The sequence below is a fragment of the Osmia lignaria genome, chromosome 7, assembly GCF_051020975.1.
Source record: "Osmia lignaria lignaria isolate PbOS001 chromosome 7, iyOsmLign1, whole genome shotgun sequence".
Lineage (NCBI taxonomy): Eukaryota > Metazoa > Arthropoda > Insecta > Hymenoptera > Megachilidae > Osmia > Osmia lignaria.
Window position 1 is genome coordinate 9,235,033 of NC_135038.1, and position 23,694 is coordinate 9,258,726.

The 23,694-nt window shown below is 36.6% G+C and overlaps 1 protein-coding gene and 1 long non-coding RNA gene across 9 annotated transcripts in view; one reads left to right on the forward strand and one right to left on the reverse strand.

Moving 5' to 3' along the window:
- Window positions 1-23,694, forward strand: part of LOC117604538 (uncharacterized) — a 139,009-nt gene that overhangs the window by 93,182 nt on the left and 22,133 nt on the right. The gene's annotated exons all lie outside the window — the stretch shown is intronic.
- LOC117604536 (dipeptidase 1) overlaps window positions 1-23,694 on the reverse strand; it is a 131,048-nt gene that overhangs the window by 72,881 nt on the left and 34,473 nt on the right. For 2 of the 4 annotated variants that reach the window (XM_034324720.2, XM_034324723.2), the window contains 2 exons: window positions 13,457-14,706; window positions 5,453-5,761 (listed from right to left, as the gene is read on the reverse strand). In XM_034324720.2, the coding sequence (XP_034180611.1) occupies window positions 5,453-5,761; window positions 13,457-13,699 (552 nt within the window). In that variant the 5' untranslated portion in view covers window positions 13,700-14,706. Of the gene's footprint in view, window positions 1-5,452; window positions 5,762-13,456; window positions 20,763-23,694 lie in introns of those variants that run through there. The other 2 variants (XM_034324722.2, XM_034324721.2) reach the window with 2 other exon arrangements.

Here is a 23,694-nt window from a genome sequence, read left to right on the forward strand (position 1 = left end):
TGACGGCAGCGAGAAAAGAGAATAGCGGGAGGAAAAAAAAAAAGTTTTTCAGCTTGCTAGAGACGTGGAATATTAAAGCTGCCTTAAACAGCCACTAGATAAGCCACAATAACGTTGGATATCCCTGTCATCCGCGCTCCGCTGCTCGGAACAACCGGAAAGAGGAAAAAAGCCCGTGTCGTGCACTTATGTCAACAAACGTAGCGGGGTCAACGGGGACCCAACGCGCGGAAACAGAGAAAATCTAATATCCGTGGTGAAACGAAACATTTTCACCGACGAGTCGAAACGGTGGTGGATAGAAAAAAAATTCTCAAATCCAGCAGAGACATTATTTTGACAATTGATAAGGGAATATGAGTGGAAAAATTTCAATCACCCTGGCTTCTTTAATCGAGCCGCATAGATAGACACGAATTAAACTCGAATCAAAGGGGTCAATTCGTGATACCGATGGGGAATTTTAAAAAAGCCAATGAAAGGTTTTCTGGCGGAACAGTAAATTGATGTGTAAAAATTGCAAGCGGCGATGAAACTGTCAGAGAGAAGGAAGGGAGATTGCGTTGGTCAATTAAAAAATGGAATTGTTGACGATGCTCGGTAATGGACAATAAAATAGGATTTAAAATGAAAAATAACAATTTTTCCCTCTATTGTGTTAGATTAATATATTTTTATATTAATTGCACGAACTTTTTATTTGTACGAACTTGGAATAAGATGAAAATCATTTCGTTGGAAATTTGCGAAAAATAAATATTTGAAATACCTGAGGGAAAAAGGGGTGTAAAATGATGGTGCAACGGCTTTCAAAAAAGCGAGGCTCACAATTGCGGAGCAATTCGAAACGAGAAAAATGGACGATGGCCGTGTGCCACGAAAAAGAAGAAAAAGCTTCCTCCCAGGTAACGCCGTACCTGTATCCCGATAAAACAGAATGTAAATCAGGAGCTGAGCTGGACAGAGATGGACACGGAGGGACTAGTTCTATAGAAGGACCAACCCATGTGCGTTCTAACCAGCAGTGCACACACAGGCCAATATACATATGTATATTGCCGAAGTTTACTTGCTGCAGTGCAGTAGTAACCTCACCCACTGCACCCCTGGCCAGCACCCATTGCATCTCTCTTCCTCTCATCTCATTCACTTTCTGCCTTGCTGCATACACGTTTCTATATATATTTCTAGAATACATACTATTCAAAAGTATTATAATATTTATTTTTTCAAAATATTATTTAAATTAGAAATAGAAAAGTCTATTATGTAATACATTTATTTTTGATTATTAAGGTAATTAATAATGTCTCTCTTTCTCGAGATAAATTTATATAAATTTTATTATTTAACCCTTGAACAGTAGAAAATAAAAGTAAAATTTAGAAAATGAAAATAATATAAAATAGAGAATTAAATTAGAATCGTGGCTCTCTCCATAGTCCGTCATCCGAGAGTAAAGAAACTCATTATATTACACAAATTTTATAATATTTAATAATTCAAAATCATATTATTCTGCTTCCAATGACTTCTAATACTAATATCATTAAAATTAAAACTCTAAAAAATTCCTCCTTTCCCTATATCACTATTTCCCCTAGAGAATCCTGATTCGATCGCGAGTGTACACACAATCCTACCTCTATTCATCCTAGATCCCTCTCTTTCTCTCTGGTAGCAGCGTCCGAAAATGGATTCTCCACCTGGTCGGAATGGTTTTCGAAAAGTTTAGCTCACATGTGGCCATCCAGCAGTCCGTAACCATCTTCCACATTCATGCAAACACACACGTACAGACACAGTCGAATCTGACAGGTATTACGATGATAGATACGCGCGTACCACTTTTTTTTCCCGGAGCCCTGCCCTGGGATCTCTTCCGGTCTTTTGGAACTGGCTGGCAACCGGCCAGAATTCACGGTGCTCCCGCGAACCAGGACACTCTGAAGTTCGACGTGTAGCATCTCCGTGGGCAGTGCCATTTCAAAATGAATTTTTTTCTCCACCCACTCTCTCCCTCGTCGCTGTGTACGTGTGTTTTTTCTGTAACCGCGCACAGCTTAGCCAGTCAAACGAGGGCACGATAGATAGAAATTCGAGAGCAGAGGACCAGTGTGGTTTGTTCTAAAGGATTCGTTTTCACGAGAGAAAAGAGTATTTTTTTTCCATCCACGATCAAATGCTTTTTTCCCCCCCCTATTCTATCCCTGTCTGCTGCCTTTTTTCCTTGAACGATCGCTGCGAATCTGTTTGGTTTTTGACGTTGTTCAATAGATCCTGTTATACACTCTGTTACCAGAGACTCTTCAGCAATTACAGCTTGTTTTTCCCCGGCTTTTTAGAGAAGTTCTACTGGGATAATCGAAACGAACGGTTTGCTTTTAAACCGGTCTAGTAGAGGTTTTAATTTGAGAACCGTTCGAGATGGGAATCGACGATACCGGAGGGAATAAATACAGGTGATTCCGATGTGTGCAATATGCAAATCTCGGATTAATTGGGGATAGATACTAGGATAGATGATGCTTCCTTTCAATTTTCAGTATCCTGCTCAGAGAGGAGGTAGGGATGATGTTTTCTAATTTCCTAAAATAATAATTTTGAACCGAGGAAGAATATAATCCCCTTCTCAGAGAGGGGTGAAAGAGGAATTTTTCTAAATTTCTTAATTTCCTAAAATAATAATTTTGGATTGGAAAAAGAAATAACCCCCTACTTAGAGAGAAGAGGGAGGAAATTTTCTAAATTTTCTAATTTCCTAGAATAATAATTCTGAACTGAGGAAGAAAATTACCTCCTTCTCAGAGAGGGGTGGAAGAGGAATTTTTCTAAATTTCTTAATTTCCTATAATAATAATTTTGAATTCAACAAAAATAAATAACCCCCTTCTTAGAGAGAAAAGAGGGAGGAAATTTTCTAAATTTTCTAATTTCCTAAAATAATAATTTTTAATTGAAGCAAAGAAGAAGGAGAGAGGAATTTTTCTAAGTTTCTCAATTTCCTAAAATAATATTTCCACTTCCTATGACAAAATATCTAACGTTCGAAAACTCCAGGAACTCCTCGAACTCCAGTTAACTAAATAAATCAAGCGGCGAATTACATCGCGAACAAAGATCGTTTGGACACTCGTATTACGGGCTTTAAAATTCTTTTTCGACTCGGCTTTACGTTCCAGCGGTACGTAAAAAAGGTACGTTCTCTAACATGGTTCCCGAAGAAGGGAAACTTCACTCGCGGTGTCTGTGCATAGTCGTAAAGAAACAATGTTGCGAGACTCGCTGAAACGAGGAAACAGCCATTTCGTTCTGCCGCTTCCGCTTTCATGTTCCTCCTGCTACAGACAGGAAGCAGCGTTTCAAGCGAGGTCTGCTCAGCAATTTGCCCTTGCGGGCATCTAATTTTAAGCCCGACTATTTTATCCCACTGCGTATAGCAACCGCATGATGGAGATTGACTATAAAGTCTAGTTTACATCGGTAGAATAAATAGTTAAGTATACCAGCGGAAGTAAATTGCTTGCAGGCTCTGTATTATCTCATTTGTGCAAATTTCACTGCTGTAACAGTGGCGTAAGAAAAATTTAATTCTAAGGTGAATCAAGAATTCTGAGTTTACTGAAAAAATTCATTTCTTCTGAAAATTTTATTCGCAATAAAATATCCTGTTTTTAATAGTCACCCTTAGCAGCGGAACGGTTAAACCGTACAATTAAAGCACTTTACATTGCCCAAGGGCAACCCTTGTCTCCCATACTACCCTGCTGTGTTAGGTCTGGTTTAAAGCGCTTCAAATTAGCGTGGACTGATAAAAAATTCAAGCGGTCCCGTTTCTAAGGGAAATTAATTAATTCATGGACGGTGAGTGAATTCGAATGGGAGAGAGTAGCAGTGGGAGCACTTTAAGTGCAGCCCCAAGTTGCTTCAATTGATTTTCTTCGATGGTGAATGGTTAGATTTGTACTGGTAAATTTAATTAGAAATAATGTGTTCATTAACATTATGAAAACCGTATGGTAGAGTAACGTATACAGTTATTGACCCCTTTACAATAATTAACCCTTTTTCTAAAAAAGTATAATTTTTAAACAAAGGAAAATAATATGGTATGCAAAATTAAATTAAAATTCTGGCTCTCTCCATGGTCCGCCATCCAAGGGTTAAGAAATGCATATTATATATTTTTTACTTCTTTAGAAAAAGAACCATCATTGTACAGAGGTCAACAACTATATTTGTTACCCAATTAATTAATATTCTGAATAAAATATCGATCACCTTGAAAATCCTTTTTTCATTTTCAAAATGAAATTTCTCATTAACCTTCAATTACATAATCCTCATTTTTCATTTTTAATAACGTTTGAAAGCCCGATGCAACATTCAAAGGAAACAAACGTCTGTTTCCTCATCCCCGATTTTTTTTTTTTAAGACAAAGCTTCTCCAAACTTGGAGGGACCTTTCCCGCAATTAACAAAAGAACGATCGATCTTTTTCATACCGGTTGGACGCGTTCCCGTCGCATAAGAGAACCTTCAAATTTCTCCCCACGGACAGAGAGGTCGACAACAAACGGCACCATAGCCCTCTGCAAAGAGGAGCAGCCTTTTGTCAACTTTCCATAAAGGCTCGTCAAGATAATCGTAAAGGCTTAAAGTATAATATCTTCTATGTCTCCTTTCTTTCCTCAGACATCCTTCTTTTCTTTCCCCGCTTTTTAAATATTTAATAACGCGCTTAATCAGATAATTAAAAAAAAGGGAACAGTCTTGGTACCATTATGATTTAAATTTTAACCCTTGCCGACTGAACGGTGTCAAAAATAATATATCCCAGGCATATGGAACATCTTCAATAATAATGAAAATTTTTTCGATCCAGGAACCAGGTACACTTTTTGATTGCTTTTGTAATTGTTCGAAGTAAACGTTTTGAAGTTAATGGCCCGGACCGATACTCGGGTTGTTGCACGAAAAAAGTTACGACGTTTAAGTGTCGAACTTCATCGAACGACGGCTTTTAAGTCCTTGACTCTGAAACCGGATCCTGAAGAAACTCGCGGCGAGCACTTTGAAGACGCGCGACCCGGATTTTTTCAAAAGATAAAGGTGTAATTTTTTGCTGGGTAATTTAAGAATTTTTTGTCAAATGGAATTTTCGTCAAGTCAAAGTTTCAAATTATTTTGTCAAAACCCTTGACTTTCAATTTTTTCAAATCCGTAACAATTACAGTAGACTCTGTTTACTTTTCAATTTATATAACAAAATTGCTATTATTTTATCAATAATTTGTATAGCAATCTCTAAATTTCAAGTACTATATCTGAGATAAACAAAAAAATCTGCACCCTTTAATTAACAAGCTATTATCGCCTTCACGTTCCGGTAATTAATCGTCGATGCTCAATTAGGAGAGAAAAAAGTAATCAATTAGAAGAAGGAACTTACCTGATAGTCCATGTAATTCCCGTAGCCCATGTGGTTGCAGGTGCAGGCACATGCTTGGATGTGCCTCCGCATGTCTAGCTCAACCTCTTCGCCACAGACACCTCGGCTCGTGGCCATCATGGTATCCCCCATGCAATAACCGCTGGTGCAATACATCCTCGGATCACTCTGGTCCAGGTATCCACCACCCGTGTCGTCGTAACCGAGTCCACTGGCACACCTGGAATCCGAGGTATATCCCACACGAGATTGGGGACGCTCCTCGAATCCCAGTCTGGACTGGGGCCGATGGAAACTCGGGGGCACATCCTGTAACAAAAAAAAAAAAAATCTCTTCGTCAGTACAAATTTTCCGACTTATCTAATTGGAATTTAATTACCTACGAATTGGAAATCAATAAAACCTAAGAAAATGTTACTTTCCCGAAAAAGAACTTCAGTAATTTTTAAATAAAGTATTAATAGCCCTCGAATTTATTTTTTTCTAAGATCCTAATTTTAATTTTTCTAAGTTCCTGATATTTCTATAGGGTGCTATAAAGTCCTACCACACAATTTTTGATGATTAAAATATAGGGTAATATTAACCCTCGCACGGCGGACTATGAAGGAAACCCCAATTTTCTTTTGTAATTTCACTTTGTTATAGGAAATTCTTTTGTTTAAAAATAATACATTTAACTGAACTATAACAAAATTAAATAACAAATTTTTCTTTTTAGAGGACGTGTTATCTATATATTTCTAGCTGTAAATCGTGCTGTATTCAAGTCTCCGGAACACAGATTGTTCGGAACTTTTCTCTTCTTTTTTTGTAACGCGATTTATACGTTCATTCTTTAAGATCCTTTCGAGAGCCATTAGGTGAGACTATATTTTAGTCTCTCGAACGTTTCCCAACAGATGTCTTATGGATGATAGTACCGGGCACATCGACCCATATCCTTCGGATTCTAATCAATCCTCATTTCATGAGAGTAGTTGGAAAGCTTTCTACCGACAGAAGATATCGATTTCAATTTGAAAATGATCTCGTTGAAGGGCCAAACGATATTCTAAGGGAAGCTTTCAATCGGGCTTTGATCTTCTAAAATTCATCCACTGCCTTACGGTATATCTATTAAATAAAAAAATCATTTTATCAGCGAAATATTTCGAACGAAAAATTTTAATTTTATTAAGGATTTTCATTTTACGATTTTCGCTGTAAATTTTTGTACGAGGATGCTGGTTTCCCTGGAAAATATTCACTGCACAGCGACACATCGATTTGTCATTTCCCAGAATGAAAGTACCTCCCTCGTTTTCTCTCTGGAAAGTAGCTTTTAAGAATACCAGCTGAAGAGACAACGACGGAGAAAAAGGGAAATCGGTTCGATGACCGTCCTCCGCTTCAACACCGACCGACAATGAAACACTTCAGAGAAACATTATCGATCTCTCGCGACTCTTCCACCATCGGTGTTCCTTTTATTTTTTATTATTTCCATGTTGGATCTCGTAATGTTACAAGTATCGAGAATCGTTACACTGATTGTTCCATGAAACGTATAATGTTGAGACTTTTTTAATTTCCAATTCTAATTACTCGAAAGCATTTTAATACGAAAAGATTTCGAAATCGTTGAGAGATAATGAAAATTCAAGGCTCGAAAACATTCGGAAATTTTACATATTTGAAATGTAAAAATATTCTGAAGATCAGAAAAAATATAAACCAACAGTTATCAGGAGATTTTGAAATCGAGCTCGTGAATCCATTTCTCTTGAAAATTAATTGTTCAAACCTTCTTGCGAAATCCTCCTCGAGATATTCGTCAGACTGTCTCAGCAGAATTCAGCGAATTTCATATCGGGATCATTGAATATCGTAAAAAGAAACAATTCGATGAGAACGTTCGCAGATGTTCTTTCAACGATGTCATTATCTATCTTGTTAAAAATTATTCTTGATATTAGAAGCAACGAATTCTATCAACTACACGTAAAAAGCATTCGTCCTCGAAACGATAACAATTTACGGGGAAAATGGAGGGATGTTCGGTACGTGGCCGTTTTATTCCCGCATTATGCATCGAAATCGCGTCTGGACGACCCGCGGTGATTCCTATTTTAAATCTAGCGAGACGAGTAGCGATCTGGGTCACGTTAGAGATTCATTCGAAATATTGCGGGTATTAAAACTAATGACAAAGAAAATGGAAGAAATTTATTGATTTGAAATCGTATCGTAGAAACTATCACTTTGATTTATGACAACCATTCTGTACTAAGCGGAATAATACAAGGCGCTTATACATCATAATTTTAAGCACATTTTAAGCTTTAAATTGATGTATCATAAGTGCCATTTGGCGATACTTTTATGTCATGAAATCTTGTTAGACTTTGAAGGTTTCAAAATCGGATTCTTGGTATAATAGAATAACACTGTTCGTTGTAATCGACGACCACTCATCTCGTATTAAGAATATCAACAGGGGATTTATATAGCCATTTTCGTCGATCTTTAAGCTTTAAATTGATGTATCATAAGTGTCATTTGGTGATACTTTTATGTCATGAAATTGCCTTAGACTTTTTACGTTCCGAAATTGGGTATACTTGACAGAGTGGAATAACACTGTCCGTTGCGATCTACGACCACTTATCTTGTATTAAGAATATCGACGGGGGATTTATATAGCCATTTTTGTCGATCTTTAAGCTTTAAATTGATGTGACATAAGTGCCATTTGGCGATACTTTTATGTCATCAAATCGTGCCGTACTTTGGAGGTTTCTAAACCGGCAATTTAATATAAAACCATCTAATAATATAACGTCTTTGTCTGGCAAGTTTCATTATTAAAAAGCTGGCATGAGAAGGTGGCCAGATGCTCCATATCGCGAGATTATCGGCAGCCGTTGATTTATTTTTGACAGTGGCATTCGGCAGGGCCGGCGTTGCTTGAATTCCTAAAATATGGCGAGGAAACGGTCGGGGAAACTGGGCCAAATCGATACCGGCCAAATATACGCGCCCGGCAAAAGTTCGAACTTGAAGCATGCAGTAACCGGGCTCGAATCAATTTTCGTATCCTGAAAAGCCGTAATGGCCGTCGGAAGATTCGGGATTTGCTCGAGTTTGCTGGCCGGCAACTCAGCCGAATCCTGGCCTAACTCGCGATCCCCGATCGGCTCTGCTTTCCCCTTGATGAACGGGACTCGGCGATGCCTGCTGGACTTGAATTGCCTTCGTCCAGCGAGATGTAAATGGTACTATTACAGTTCGTCGAGATGATCGCTGTTAATGACACGTATTCGAGCGTTGGGTGCTAGTGGTGGCACTTAGCTCGACAACTGCCTCGTGAAATGATAGAATATCGCGAATGATACTTTCTTCGACGATAAAATAGGATAAAATATATCAATATTTTTATGGACGAATTACCCTCTCTAATAAATTAATTAAATATAATTAAAATAGTATAATGTAACAGGTGGTAGTTTCATTAGGAGAGAGTTAATTAAATATTGCGATGATGTTATGGAATAGCTAATAAATTAATAATTACTAAGGATTAATTAACGCGATTTTCATTAACCTTCGGAGAGAGAGACCTAATTTTAATTTAATTTTGTATTTCTACATTTTACACTATTCCTCTGAAAATTATTCTTTCAATATATGAAACTCTTTCGATTAAAAATTATGCATTTAATCTAACAATTACAACGTATATCAATAATTTCAATGTAATGTAACGTTCGATCGTTATTGAACTTAAAAAATATGTTAAAAATAATTCATAGACAGGAGGTGTCAGGTGAATCACCAAAGTTTAAACAGAAATTGAAACACGTCACTACAGGTTGTAACGATCGTTGTTGTCGCTGACAAATCATTCACCTTTTCGAACATATCGGTGCTGGTGATACACTTCAGTGAAAAACCGGCTCGTCGAAATGAAAAGCTATAGAAGAGAGAGGAGGGTAACTATTTTTTCTCCTTTCCTTTCAATTTTTTAAACCACCTATTGGAACAATGTCACGATGGCTCGCGACAAATATTGTTGACACTGACAAATATTCCCACGTCGAATGTAACCGAACCGCTTCAATACGAGGAACCAGGTCGTAAAAAAAAGGAGGAAAGATACGGAAGATTGTGATTCCTTTCAACGATTTTTCGAAATAGATGTAAAATGGATAGAGATGAATATCAGTTTCCAATAAAATGAGATATCCCTCCTGTTTGTTTCATATCGGATACCTTTAGTATCCGATACACATTTTACTTTTCTTATTAAAACTTTCCACGAGAAAGTATATATTACCTCCGTACCTTTTTTTTGTATCAATATCACCTTTCATATTCGATAGCAGTGAAAATTAATGTCTGGTAGGAATGTGATATTAACTACCTCGGTAAAATCTTCTTCTATTAAGCAGGTGAGTGTTTGAAGAATTTTCCTATTAGATGAAGTGGTGGAATATGTAATTTTGATAAAGACATCCAGGAAGTGGAATTTGGGAAAAGCTTAAGTGGAGCTTAGGTAGAATCTATGAAAAGTCTAAGTAGAAGCTAAGAGGAGTCTAAGGGGAACTTGGGGAGGTTGTAAGGAGCTACTGGGAAGAGGCTAAGTACTTACAGCCTAGATAGAGTCTAAGAAAAGCTTAAGTGGAGCCTAGGAAGAATGTAAGAAAAGCCTAAGTAGAACATAGATAGAGGAAAGCTTAAGTGAAAGAAAGGAAGAGTCTAAAGAAAATTTAGGGAGGGTCTAAGGAGCACCTAGGAAGGGCCTAAGTAGAAGCTGGGAAGATCCTAAGTAGAACTTAGGAAAATCCTAAATAGAACCTAGGGAGATTCTAAGCAGAACCTAAGAAGATCCTAAGTGAAACTTAGAAAGATCCTAAGTTAAACCTAGGAAAATCTTAAGTAGAACCTAGGGAGATCCTAAACAGAACCTAGGGAGAACCTAAGTAGAACCTAAGAAGATCCTAAGTGAAACTTAGAAAGATCCTAAGTGGAACCTATGAAGATTCCAAGTTAAACCTAGGAAAATCTTAAGGGGAACCTAGGAAGATCCTAAGCAGAACCTAAGGAGAGTCTAAGTGAAACCTTAGGAGAAACCTAAATAGAATCTTCAAATATTCTAAGTAGAACCTAGGAAGATCTTAAGTTAAACCTAGGAAAATCTTAAGGGGAATCTAGGAAGATCCTAAGCAGAACCTAAGGAGAGTCTAAGTGGAACCTTAGGAGAAACCTAAATAGAATCTTCAAATATTCTAAGTAGAACCTAGGAAGATCTTAAGTGAAACCTAGGAAAATCTTAAGGGGAACCTAGGAAGATCCTAAGCAGAACCTAGGAAGAGTCTAAGTGAAACCTTAGGTGGAATCCAAGTAGAATCTTCAAATATTCTAAGTAGAACCTAGGAAAATCCTAGATACCTAGGGTTCCGTAAGACCCTGATTCCCACCTAGTTAGTCAAAAGCCCCTGACTCACCACTTGTACCAATTACAAATTTTTAAATACACCCAGGGAGATAGCATTCACAGGTTTCCAGGTGAAAATTACAAATGTAACAGAGTGGGAATAGCTTAAGGTAACGACGCGTTTCCCTGAAACGCAGCCACGTTAATATATTCCCAGCTCAAAGAAATATGCGCATATCGTTAATTTTCGGTGCAACCAAGTGCAGTGAGTAGTAGTGTTCAGTGAAGCGGGGATCAAAGAAACACGGACAGGCACATGCTTAGCCCGGGAATTTCAAAAGAGAGAAACAGCCTTTCATTGAAAGAGAGATGGCCCAGCGTTGAGGTGAAAAAAAGAGAGATGCATCGTGTTGAAGAAGCAATCTCCCATTATATATATTATTTTTTTTTTTTTCGAGAGTGATCAATCGGCGCGAAGCTGCGTAATCGAATCGTTTGTTGAGCTATTCGTGCCTCGTTTGAAAGCGTTTCGCTGATGAGAGGATTTGGCAAGAATTTCAGGATCGATTACTTTTCATTATATCGAGAGAACTTGTTCGTTGATTATCGTACGGTTGTTTAAACGAATTTGCTGACCAATCGTTGCTTCGTTATTCGGTACAATTTATTGCTTGATTGTTGTTTACCCTTCGCAGATAAATTTTCTAGTAATTGTCGGCTCTTGACCGAGGCGATTTATTGAAAATTATTGTTCCAGGTAACTGAAAGTGTTTACCAATTACTGTACTGAAAAATATTTGATAAAATTTATAAAATGCAGTAAGATTTTAATAAATTAATTTTAAAAAACTATATAGAAAAATGATAAGAATAAATTACAATAATGATAATTGGTAAATTATATTTCATACAATGGGTATATTTTATAATTTATAAAATTGTATTTCTAAATAAAAATTTTAAAGAAAATTTAATAATGAAGAAGGTGGTTTTAAATGGATGTACATTTAACCGCGTCAGTATCATGTCTCAATCGTCCTGCTAATTAAATTTAATTAGCAGCTTGATGTGTGCGTGCAGGTTTCTTTAATTGCTCCAATAGAATTGAACGAGTACAGCTTTACGGTACAGCCACGTATCTCGATCCTAATATTTATGATTATTGTCCGTTGAAAATTAAATTTCACGTTCACCAGGTTAAGGAGGAGGTTAATTAGTGCTGAGAAGGGGAACTTTAAGCCGCTGATGATTCAGCAAGTAACTTTGTTCGATAGTCTGACGCCAGCAATATGAGCCATTTCGGCTTAACTAATTCCAAGACCTCGTGTTACGCAGACTCTGCCGCAACATTAAAGATTTAACAAAATTCAGACCTTTTGCCAACGATTATTACCCACGAAACGTTTATAATTAGAATATTAATTGAACTATCCCCAGGTTAATTCGTCCAACGATTAAAATTGTGGTTTCCATGCGTCTATTTTTCAGCTAATTAAAATCAAATTTAATTAGAGTTAATTGATACAAAAAATTAGTCAAATTATTTGATTAATCTCATATTAGATTGAAAAAAAAAAAAAAAATTGAAATTGTAAGAGTAAAAAATTCTACAAAATGCAAAATATTTAAAGTGTCAAATTAAAGGGTATTGAATTTATTGAAAAATGATACGATATTGCTGGAAAGCAGAATTCGAGTATAGTTAGCGATAAATGTTGATCGATCCCAGCAATTTGATATTCGATTTCTTTAGCTGTTCAATAGCTTCCTTCGAATAAAAACGATTAAATTTAATGGAATCCTCTATTGGCTCTTTAAAGTGAAACCTGCCATTCGATTCAATTTCAAATAAATTCTGAATTTTAAAGTATAAATATTTTCTCAATTCCTTCAACTGAATATTAATTCTTTTTAAATCAAAAATAGGGATTTATATCTTTTATCTAGCTTCAAATAAAATAAATATGAATATTCTATGGGATCAATAAACAAAGGTGATTCATATTGTTTTCCCTTGTCCGTACAATAATTTATTGGTACAGCTTTCATCAAAAGCTGCTGATTCAACGATAATTTGCACACTGAAATACACAGAGGGATTTATGAAATGACCCAATTATTAATATCTGCTATTAATTGTCTTTAATGAACGCGTTCCAAAGAGAATATTTAGTATTGTCGTCCGAAATATCAAACCAATAGAGTCCCATACATCACGGGCACTAAACAGGAAATCAATTCCGTTTCAATCAAATTAATTCAAACAATTAAATTCTTTGTGATCGTAGATTATGTCTAACAAATTACTTTTCCATTGTTGGTCACCAATAGGATATTAGAGAATTATAATACAACAATAAAATAATAATATTTATAACAATTTAACCATATTACTCAGTTAAAATTTTAGCTTTATAATTAATTAATTCAGCAAATCGAAAGCAATGAATTTTATCTAAAATTTTACCTAGGTAATATGACAAGCTCCCATGAGGACGTAACTTTATCCTCCGCCTATATATCCTCACGTCCATGCAATGGCGTCCTTAAGACGATTAGAAAATAGAGTAGTCGTGTCACGTACCTGGGTATAGGCGTCCTCCTGATAGGGTGTCCTGCGATGACACTCGTCGTAGCACCTGCCATCGTATCCGCTCGGTGGCCGTGGATACGGGTCCTGTACCGCAGCTGCAGCTGCACAGCAATCCGGTATCTGCGCCTGGTAGGTCTCGTAGGGACACTTGTCAGGTTGACCACCAGTTCGCGGTGCCTGGTGCACCCGCTCCTGGGGTCCGGTTCCGTAACCGGTACCACCGGAGTGATGCATCGTCCACTCGGTCGATCACTACGATCACTGCATCGTCGCACGATTTAGCATCGGTACCAGGTACCTCGTCTTTGTCGCGGGCCACTTTTCGTACGGGTCCATCGTCACTTTGCTACCGCGCCACCTTCCTAACGACAGCTGCCACTCTAGCCAGGACCTAAGATGCACCTGAATGGGGAGCATAGGGTGAGACAGGGCAGAACTGTCTCACCCTGGCACACTCTGCCATATGCCATTTTGTGTGCCCTATGACCCATGGAAGTGTTGTACTAGTGGAGATCTGGTATGTCCTAGGAGAGCCTAAGTCATCCTGGCATTGTCTACTGTATGCCATACAAAATTGGATGATTCTAATGGTAATGAAAGTCTTGTACTTTTTGGCAATGAAGATTCTATGCCATTTGGGATTATGTGTCTTGAGCTACTGAAGATTTCGTATGTCCTATGAGAATCTAAGTCATCCTGGCATTGTCTATTCTGTGCCATCTGAAATTTGATGTGTCTAATGGCAGTTGGAGTCTTGTACTTTTTGACAGTGGAGGTTCTATGCCATTTGGGACTGTGTGCTTTCTGTTACTGGAGATTTTGTATGTCCTATGAAAGGCCAGGTCATCTAGGTATTATTTACTCTATGTCATGCAAATGTTGATGAGTTTAATGGCAATGGAAGACGTGTACTTTTTGATAACTGAGATTCTATGCCATGTAGGGCTATGCGCCTTCTGATACTGGAGATGTTGTATGTCCTATGAGAGCCTAAGTCATCCTAGTATTGTCTACCTTATGTGATCCAAGATTTTATGGGTATTATAACTCGTGAAGGTCTTGTACTTTGTGACACTTGAAATTCTGAACTATTTGAGATTGTATGCTTTAAGCTATGAGGGATTTTGTATGTCCTATGACAGTCTAAGTCACCCTGGCAGGGTCTGATTTATGTCATCTGAGTTTCTACGTGTCCTGTGCCATTGGAAGTCTTGTATTTGATGTTTAAGATTCCATGCCATCTGAAACAATGTGCCTTATGTTATTAGAAGTTCTGTATCTCCTATGTCAACCTAAGTCACCCTACTCCTGTGCACTCTATGCCATGTGAAATTTTATAAATCCTATGTTATTTGAAGTTTTGAACCTACTGTTATTAAAGATTTTATGTCACTTAAAATTTCATAGGATATTTATATTTGTGTAAGTGACATTAGGAGATTAGATATGTGACATTTAAACTGTCCCACCCTACTATGTATTATGTATCCTACGTTGCCAAAAATTGGACAAATATTTTTTATCACATTTAAAATCAAACAATACCGAAACTAATTTAAACATATCATGGAGTAAAATCAGAGACTAAAAGAAAATTTTTCTCAACGTTCAATTATGGTTTTATATATAGGAAAGTAGAGCATTCGAAGGATTGGCGAGGCTGATCGGTCGATTCCAATTTACCACAGGTTATTCTTCGTACAGGGCCATTATTTTCTTCTATATTTCTTACACAGAATGTTCTTGAAATCTCCCTTTTCCTCTCTCTCTTTCTCCCTTGTTCTTTCTTAAATCCGAAGACATACCATTCGAGGCGATATCGATAGATAAAAGCTTGATTCGTTCGATCGAACGATTGAACAATTTCCTGGAAGCAAGGTACTCCGCAAACACTCGAAAAAGATATCGCTACTTATTCTGATACGTGTTGCAAAAAAAATAAAAAAATACTATTCCAATCGATACTCTTGAACGTGCTTAGAAGTTGAAACGATTCTCTTCAATTATTTTGATTTTGAAGGTGTAAATTTAATTGTTACTAGAAGAACGTTCCGTTATTTTGCAAATTGTATTTTTCAGAAATTATGTAAAGAAATTAAAATTAAAATTAAGACTCAGAGACCAAGTAATAATTCTCAATCAGGAGAACGTTTTAGATTCTACCCTTATCCGGATCATCATTTACCTTATTAAAAATCTCTGCGAATAATAACGATTTTAAAATTGTAACCAACATAAATCAACTTGAAATTCGTCTTCAATTACTCCACACGATCAGTTCTTTCAAAGGAGCTCATCAATCTTCAACCACGAGAGAAGAAAACGAAATCTGTTCTCATTTCCCTTCGAGATCTCATCTTTCATTCGTTAAAATCCGTAGACAGATGTGACCAAGCAAAAATCTGCATTTCACCTGGCTATATTTTCAAGAAAAAGAAGCAGTACGATCGGAAATCCTTCTATCATCTTCGAGTTTCGATACCTTCAGCTAGGATACTTTGTTTCAGTCGATGCAACGTTGCCTTGGTATTCTCCCAACACCACTTCCGGTGTACGTGTCCTTATTCCATCAGTTTCCTCTCCATCGTGTTCCAGGTCGCCAATTTCTTTCCTCTCGACCGAAGGATACTTTCTATTCGTCGAAAAGAGGAAAGCTTTTCCGGCCTTTCAATGATCAGACGGCAGATAAAGAGCGAAATGGAAATAAGAAGCAAAGAGAAACTCTGTTCCTACAGTCTATGATGATTCAAAGTGAATGTGCAGCTTGTAATAACGCTGATTAGAAAAGGTTAGTTCAACTTCGATTGTTGTTATAGATTTTGGTTGTTCGTCGAAGAAAAGTTTATGATATTAGTATTAATAGATGAGGGTCACTTTGGGGTGTTTGACTATGTGTAGCCTTTTCTACTGTGGCAATCAGTACTAATTATTAATTAGAATTATTACTGGAATTTCAAATGCAAATTTTCCTCGAATTTCCAGTCCCAAAACTTGTCTTTCCAATTTTCCAAATTTTCAACCCTCAAATCCTAACTCTCATGTATTTTCCAATACCAAACCCAAATTTTCCCCAAATTATCACTTCTAAATTCACTTCTTAAATTATAATTTTTCCCAAATCCAAATTTTCCCAATTTTCCAATCCCAAAATCAAATTTTCCTAAATTTCCAATTGCAAATGCTAACCTACAATGAATCGAGCACCCAAGTTAATAGCACCCACCATCAACATTCATAGTATTTCCAGAGACTAAAATCGACAAGTCCGTTGAATCCATAATCTAAAGAGGGTTCGACTCGGTCCTTCATCCTTGTTCCCGGCCATTCATTCTCCTTTTGCTATTCCTTTGCCGGACCCTGCTGCTTCATCAGAAGGCTATCCACGAAGTAGAAAGTTCTTTCAGCCTTTCAACGATCACAGAGCTCGAAGAAGATAGAGAAACAGAAGGGCGAAGTCAGCGAAACAGAGAAGAAAGAACAACGGTCGAGGAAGTAGGGAGGATGAGGTTAAGGACTAGTCGGTATGATTTCCTTTGCGTAACTGTCCTGTTTTATTCATCAGAGTGGTTGCAAGGCCAAGATAGGACTGGTCGCTTTCAGTCCTGTGAGCGAGTTTATACCATGGACACTCGATTAACGAACAGAATGTTTTCCTTCAATTATCCTTCAGTCAAAGATGAAATGAAGATTAATTCAAACGTTCCCCAAAATTATTCATACCCTGATCGCTATTATGAAAATAGTCTAGAAATTTTCAATTAACTGAGACATTTGTGAAACAACCCTGGGATTGTTTTGTTATTTTTTTTTACCTGGTATTCATTAACACACACTCATGGCCGAAGGCTCAGTTTTAATTAAGTGAAACCGAAAAAACAGTGCAACGAAAACATAGTGAAATAGACTCGGAAACATACACCCCCATTTCTGTTTATTTATAGGGATTGAATAAATATTTGGATGTATTTTCAAACATTTTTCTGAAATCTTCAGTTTCATGGGATATAAGAACCCTTTTAATAAAAGTTTATTTTAAAATAGGAATCAGAGTTTGAAATAACAAAGGCATCAATTATTTTTGCATCAAAGGAACAAAATATAAAAGAGCCATGGATCGATAATTTTTAATAACTAAAAAATTGATTTTGCTTCCCTACCTCTTGAAATGAAATATCCAACCCCCATTATTAATTAAAATTCTTTTACAGCTTTACCTGCTTCGCCAGCAATGGTGTTCGATTTTCTATTTTTCTTTTCTTTTTAACGCTCGAACGCGTGGAAACCGGAGGTTTCTCGAATCGTTTCGCTTCCGTGTTATTGACAAATAAGCACCGACGAATTATCGGCGAAACGGGCGAAATAAAGGCGTGATACTTTTCTCTCTAGTCGGATCAACAAGATGATTTTCCCGGTAGGTTGAAAAGAAGTAGGTCGTTGAAACGAGACGAGTCTTCATCGTTTCGTAGAAGCTGGCTTCGTTCGTCTTTTCGTCGGAACGGTGATCATCAATCTTGCCGGAGCAAGGGTAACACGTTCATCTCCCAATTACGGACCCCTTTACTTCCGGCAAAGAGGATTTGCATCCTGGAGGAAGCCTAATGCGATGCACGATCGAACAACCTTCGATAAATCGACTTCTTCGCGGACAATCTCTTCTCTTCACTCGTCGAGGATGGCTAAACTTTCTGATGGAAAGCTTTACGAAGCTTTCAGATTTATGTTTTCGTTGACCTTTTTGAAAGCCATTTAGCTTAAACTTTTTCGAAAATGTGACATCTTTTTATATTTAAGCTTTCTAGGACGAAGTAATATTTTTCAGAACATTTTAAAAATTCATATCATTAAAACCCATTTTCTTTCATAATTTTTCTTATGAAATAGTTTTGTTTAGAAGTTTCATTTTTTATTAGTTTTTTATTAATGAAAATATGCTATCTTATAGAACTTGTCAAGCTAAATACATCTATAACTCTATTTTGAGGGCAGAGGTCTAATTGTTTAAAAAATATTAACAACATGTAATGGATAATTTTAAAAAATTGAATTTTATAATAAGTGCAATATAATTAATGAAATAATTAAAAGAAGATTAATTTTTAGAATAAAAAAAAAAAATTAGGGAACCGGGATTTGAACTGAGGATCTTTGGATTTGCAATCTTCTATATAGTGGCTAATATATGGAGAGCTCCTCTTGGAAATTTATATTTTTAATATAAAATACGCTTTCATATGAATCATCATCTTCTTACATATTTCATTCAAAAATATTTGATCCAAGGAATCGATTATCGACCAGATCAATTATAATATAGTAAAGCTAATTAAACCCAGATTTAAAGAACATCCTTTATTCAAAGAATCTCTGATTTCCAGAACATCGTGTATATCTCTCGTTTGCTCTTCCTCTCAAGAGAAAGACTTTTCTTACTAAGAATCTTCTTCTTCCATCGTGCACGTACGCTTCTGTTCATCCTTTCACCGGAAAAAGACTACATTACTGGGAATCCTGGGATAACTTCCTCGTTTCGTTTCCGGCTCACTTATTTCTCTATTCTACCGATGTACACGTATCATAGCACACGTGTAACAAAATACTCTCTGTTTCCTTTAATTTCTTTCAATTATTTAATTATATTCACTCAGCATTAATTAACTTTGAAAAATAAAAATATTATTCCCAAAGTGGAATAACGAGATTGCTGCGTTAAAAAAAGAATATTTAAATTCCAAAATGGAGATTCAATATTCACGCAGATTCATCATATCTTTCGTCGCGGAAATTGTAGTTGAAATATGTATGTGAGAAACGTGTTTCGATATCCTTATGAGATCTTTACGAGTTTTTTTTACGAGTACCAAGCAAGCAGAGTACTTCTTATGCAGACACACATACGAAATCTCCTGTTTATTGAATTCCGCCAAGCTCGTCGCAATTTTAAGATACCACCACCACGGTGAGTCTCAATCCTTCGCCGACGCGGTGTATGAGTTTTCTGTCGTATCGCAATCTTCCTCGTCGCCGTTTCTATTTAATGATTTTGTAAACAAGCTCGCTGTCGCGTCAAATTGGAAACGTTTAATCGAATAATTTAACTTTTTCAATCTGTACTAAGTTTATAATTCCTACGGGGAATTAATCCGAGTGAATTTTACCAAACTTTATAAAACATAATTAAAATTCTCAAATTTGTCTAAGCTGAAAATGCCAATAAATTTTGTATTAAAAATTGATAAATCTACGCCTTTTTAATTGCCATTTTAAATTTGACTAATTTCCCCTCGCTTTTGTATGTTCAAAAAGTGTATATAAAAATTATTTTAATAATCGAAGTTCTAATTAAAAATGAGAAAGGGCACAGAATTAATTTGTACCCCCTATAATAACAGTATCCTACTTTGTCCTCGTCGTAAATCTACTGAACTATTCAGGAGGACAATATTAAATCCTTTCACAATGAAAAGCCACTACTTTGGCTTTCCATAAATCTATTATTACGTAGCAAAGGCCGCTGGGCGGGCATTATATCATAATAGATTAAGCACGAGAAGCCAATTCGCTGTTAAACTCAACGAAATTTGTTGAATCTACGATTCACGCATTCGCGTCACGATAACCGGAGAAAATTTCTGCGATTCGAGGGAAAAGAGAACATCGGTTCTCCTTTCTTCGAGTAAGTCAAGTTTTATCTGTCCCGGGGAAATTTACGAGCTACTGCGGTCTGAATATCGCGAAGCTTCGTTAAGTTAAATCCACCTCTTAGAACTTTACGAGGATCCCGCTAAAAGTCCTACGATTTTTACTATCCAGGATGTGGTAAACATCAGGGGTGAAAAGAGGCTGACTGGCTACCTAGGGGTTCCTCTGCCAGAGCATTTCCTTGTAAAATTTCTTATTACCTAGCAAGAGGGATTCTTTTATTTCTTCTATGATGAAATTTTATTTTTTTTTATTATTTATAAAAATTTCAGTGGTGTGGGATAAATTTAATTTTAGTAGAAATATAAATGTTTGTTTAATATTTGTAAGGGTTGAATCCTCTTTTAAGAAATTAAGAACCTTTTGAAATAAATAGTGGAAAGATTAAGAAATAAACAGGAATAAATAAAATTAGAAAAGATTCCAGAAATAATGATTTCTTATCCCTCTATTGGCCAATTATTAAAATTTCAATTTCAAGGAAAACCATGCAGTGCTTGTTATCTGCATGTAAGAATAACCTAGAATCGAAGAGAAATTCCTAAATCACTAATGGGGCTCTAATGAAAAGGAAAACAATCGCTTTTCACGGAGGTCGTTAAAAGAAAAGATTGAATCTGTCCCGGGAGGTCGTTGCACCACGAAGCCTACGACGAATACCTCTGACCTAAAGGTTCAACTGCGAAACCTTATTGAGCAATTCGATGAATAGCTTAGAAGAGGTATGCGCTAAAATAGAAGGAGAAAACTGCAGGAAGAGAACGCGAAAGGGTAAACGTGAACTCGATAAACAGACCAACGATGAATTAAGCCGATAACTTGGTAAGAAAAAAAGCAAGATTTCTGTTCTTACAAGAATTTACAATCTTTTGAAGATAAATAAAGTGCACATATTTTAGAAAAATCAAAAATAATTTATAATTTAACCAAGTATTCAATCTTAAGTAAATAAATAATAATTTTCTAAAGAATCCAAGTGATCAAGTGCTCTTAAAAAAGTAAGAAATACATGTATAATGCGTTTTTAATTTTTGAACGGCGGACCATGGAGAGAGGCCGCCCCAAGACGGACCCTGGAGGAAGCCACAATTTTAATATAATTTTGCATTAAATAACCATGTACGTTGCCCTATTAGTTTTTTTTTAATTTAGTGAAATATTTTTTGATCACAATCGCAAAATCAACCGTATCCCGTGAGCTTATCCGGAAGTTGCAATTTGCATTACACCCGGTGCTCCGTTCATGAGAGAGAATCTCATCCGTGGCTCGGAGTCTCGACGAGAAGACCCCCGTTCCATTTCCTGATATAACGAGCTCGAGGGGTCGATCAGAGACGGGTAAGCCCCGTCGTCGATGTACGACGAGTAGTTTCCGACGAGCTTCCACGTCTCAGAAACGAGACGAAGGAAAGGGTATTTCCGTGTGACCTACACCTCAGCTTCTTGCGTTCGATGCAAGTCGAACGGCTCGATACCGATCTCGATTAATACCGTGGATCTTCCGGTTTCCAGCCTTGAATTATATCGAAAGGTCAACGATACCTTTCCCTTGATTTCCTTTTCTTCCTTTACGTAAATTTCTAATTTTATAGTGTTCAGAAATTTGATGGTATACAATCGTATTTTTCAGCGAGTTGACAAAGGATAGAACTGATAGATCACCGATTGAATCGTTCGTCAATGACAGATTATTAGGTGTCGGATTATCGAGATTCTATTGTTTAGAGGATAACAACCGCCGCAAATGAATAGTGATTTAGACAACCTGACCGTCAATTCGAACGCCCATTCAAGGTAAGTTATAGCATAGTGTATTTGGATCAGAATTATCTGAATTAATTGGAGATCTATTGTACGACCATATTGCTATACAAAATTCTCTTTTGTTTCCTCTGAAAGGGGATCTATTTGCCCATGAAATAACTAAGACACAAGTGTCTTACATATAAGTAGATTGAAAATGAAATCTTATGAAAATTTTTATGGAAAACAGAAATTTCATTTCCTTTCTAATTTATGTAGTGAATTTCAAGTTTGAAATATGAAAATTGTAATGTGCGAATATTTTCTCTAATTCATACAGAAAATAAAATCAATTTGGAAATAGAAAACACTTAATTGCTTTGATTTTACAATCAAAGTCTTGATTATTCAAGATCCTCCAGCTAGAGAGTTGATTATGCACATTGTTGGAATATTCAACACGTAAGAAGGCATCGACACACGCAATATGCAACTTGTTTTTTGGATGCAATTAGTTTCTCTGTTAATTAGACAACTTTCGGGTGCCCCGAGTAATTGGATAAGTTTACGAGTTGATGAGAGAAAGAGAGAGCGGATTGTGAGAGAATTGGGGTGATCTTTTTGAAGCACGTTTATGTGCAACTGAAATACATTTGTAATATAAACAAATTTTTCTACTGCAAGTATATAAATAAATTTTTTAGATTTTCCGTCATATCGTCTCACGATCGCTTCTGATTTTCCTCGATTTTTACCCAAACGCTTGTTTCGAGTGGGAAATCGATTTCTGGGCAATTTTCACGCGTTAACGAGTCAGAAATCTTGAAGAAATATCCTTGTCGACGATCAGCTAGAAGCTGTTCTTAAGCGTGAGTGGAAAAGTCTGTAGGCCATTTCCTCGAGTTTCCCTTTTTCTCCCTTCGTCGTTGCTCGTCGACGATTTTTCCTTCGTTCTTTTTCCTTTCCTACCCTTCAGTTTCGCTTTCCTTACGCAGCTTGTTGTATATATTTACCAGGCGTTTCTACGAACAGCCTGCAATTGATGGAGCAATGGGAGAAGAGGAAAAGAAAAATCTGTTCATCAGACGATGTAACAGTGAAAAATTGATCCTTGTATCGTGCACGCCATTGCTCGTTTCCGTTGGAAAATTCTACGGTTTTCGAGATGGAAAATTGATCCTTCGAGATGGGTAACCGTCAAGATCAAATTGTATCATGTTAACTTTTGTGAAGTTTTCAAGTAGAAGTTGTTATCATTGGATGCAAATGCAATTTACACGCTCGTGATCGAATTAGATTTCCCAGAGAAAATGGTGATACCCCTCTTTCTTCCCCCATGGGTGGCCACGGGGAGACCGCCAGTGTAATGGGGAGACCCCCCTATTTATAAGTCTATGGCGAACCACCACTAGCGAGTGAATATTTACACAAAAATGGACCGAAAATGATATTTTAAATTGCAGAATGCAATTAAATTTCATACACTAATTTTATTTAAAATAAATTTTGTTCAGTTCTTTAATTTTTTAATTACTTGCAATTAAAAAATTCATCTTCTGTAAATTTTGATAGTTAAAAAATGAAATCTTTTTAAGGTATCAACGGTATCAACTTAATTTCTTGAAATATCTTATAATTGTTATATTTAAAATATCATAATGCTTCTAATAATCGTAATCATTAAGATGGATGAAAAATGTACCTCTTTGTTCGCGTATGCGCCATTAAAATCGAATAAAGGAACTCGTTAAAACAGCTCGCCACGAGATCAGCGAAAAATGTCTGCC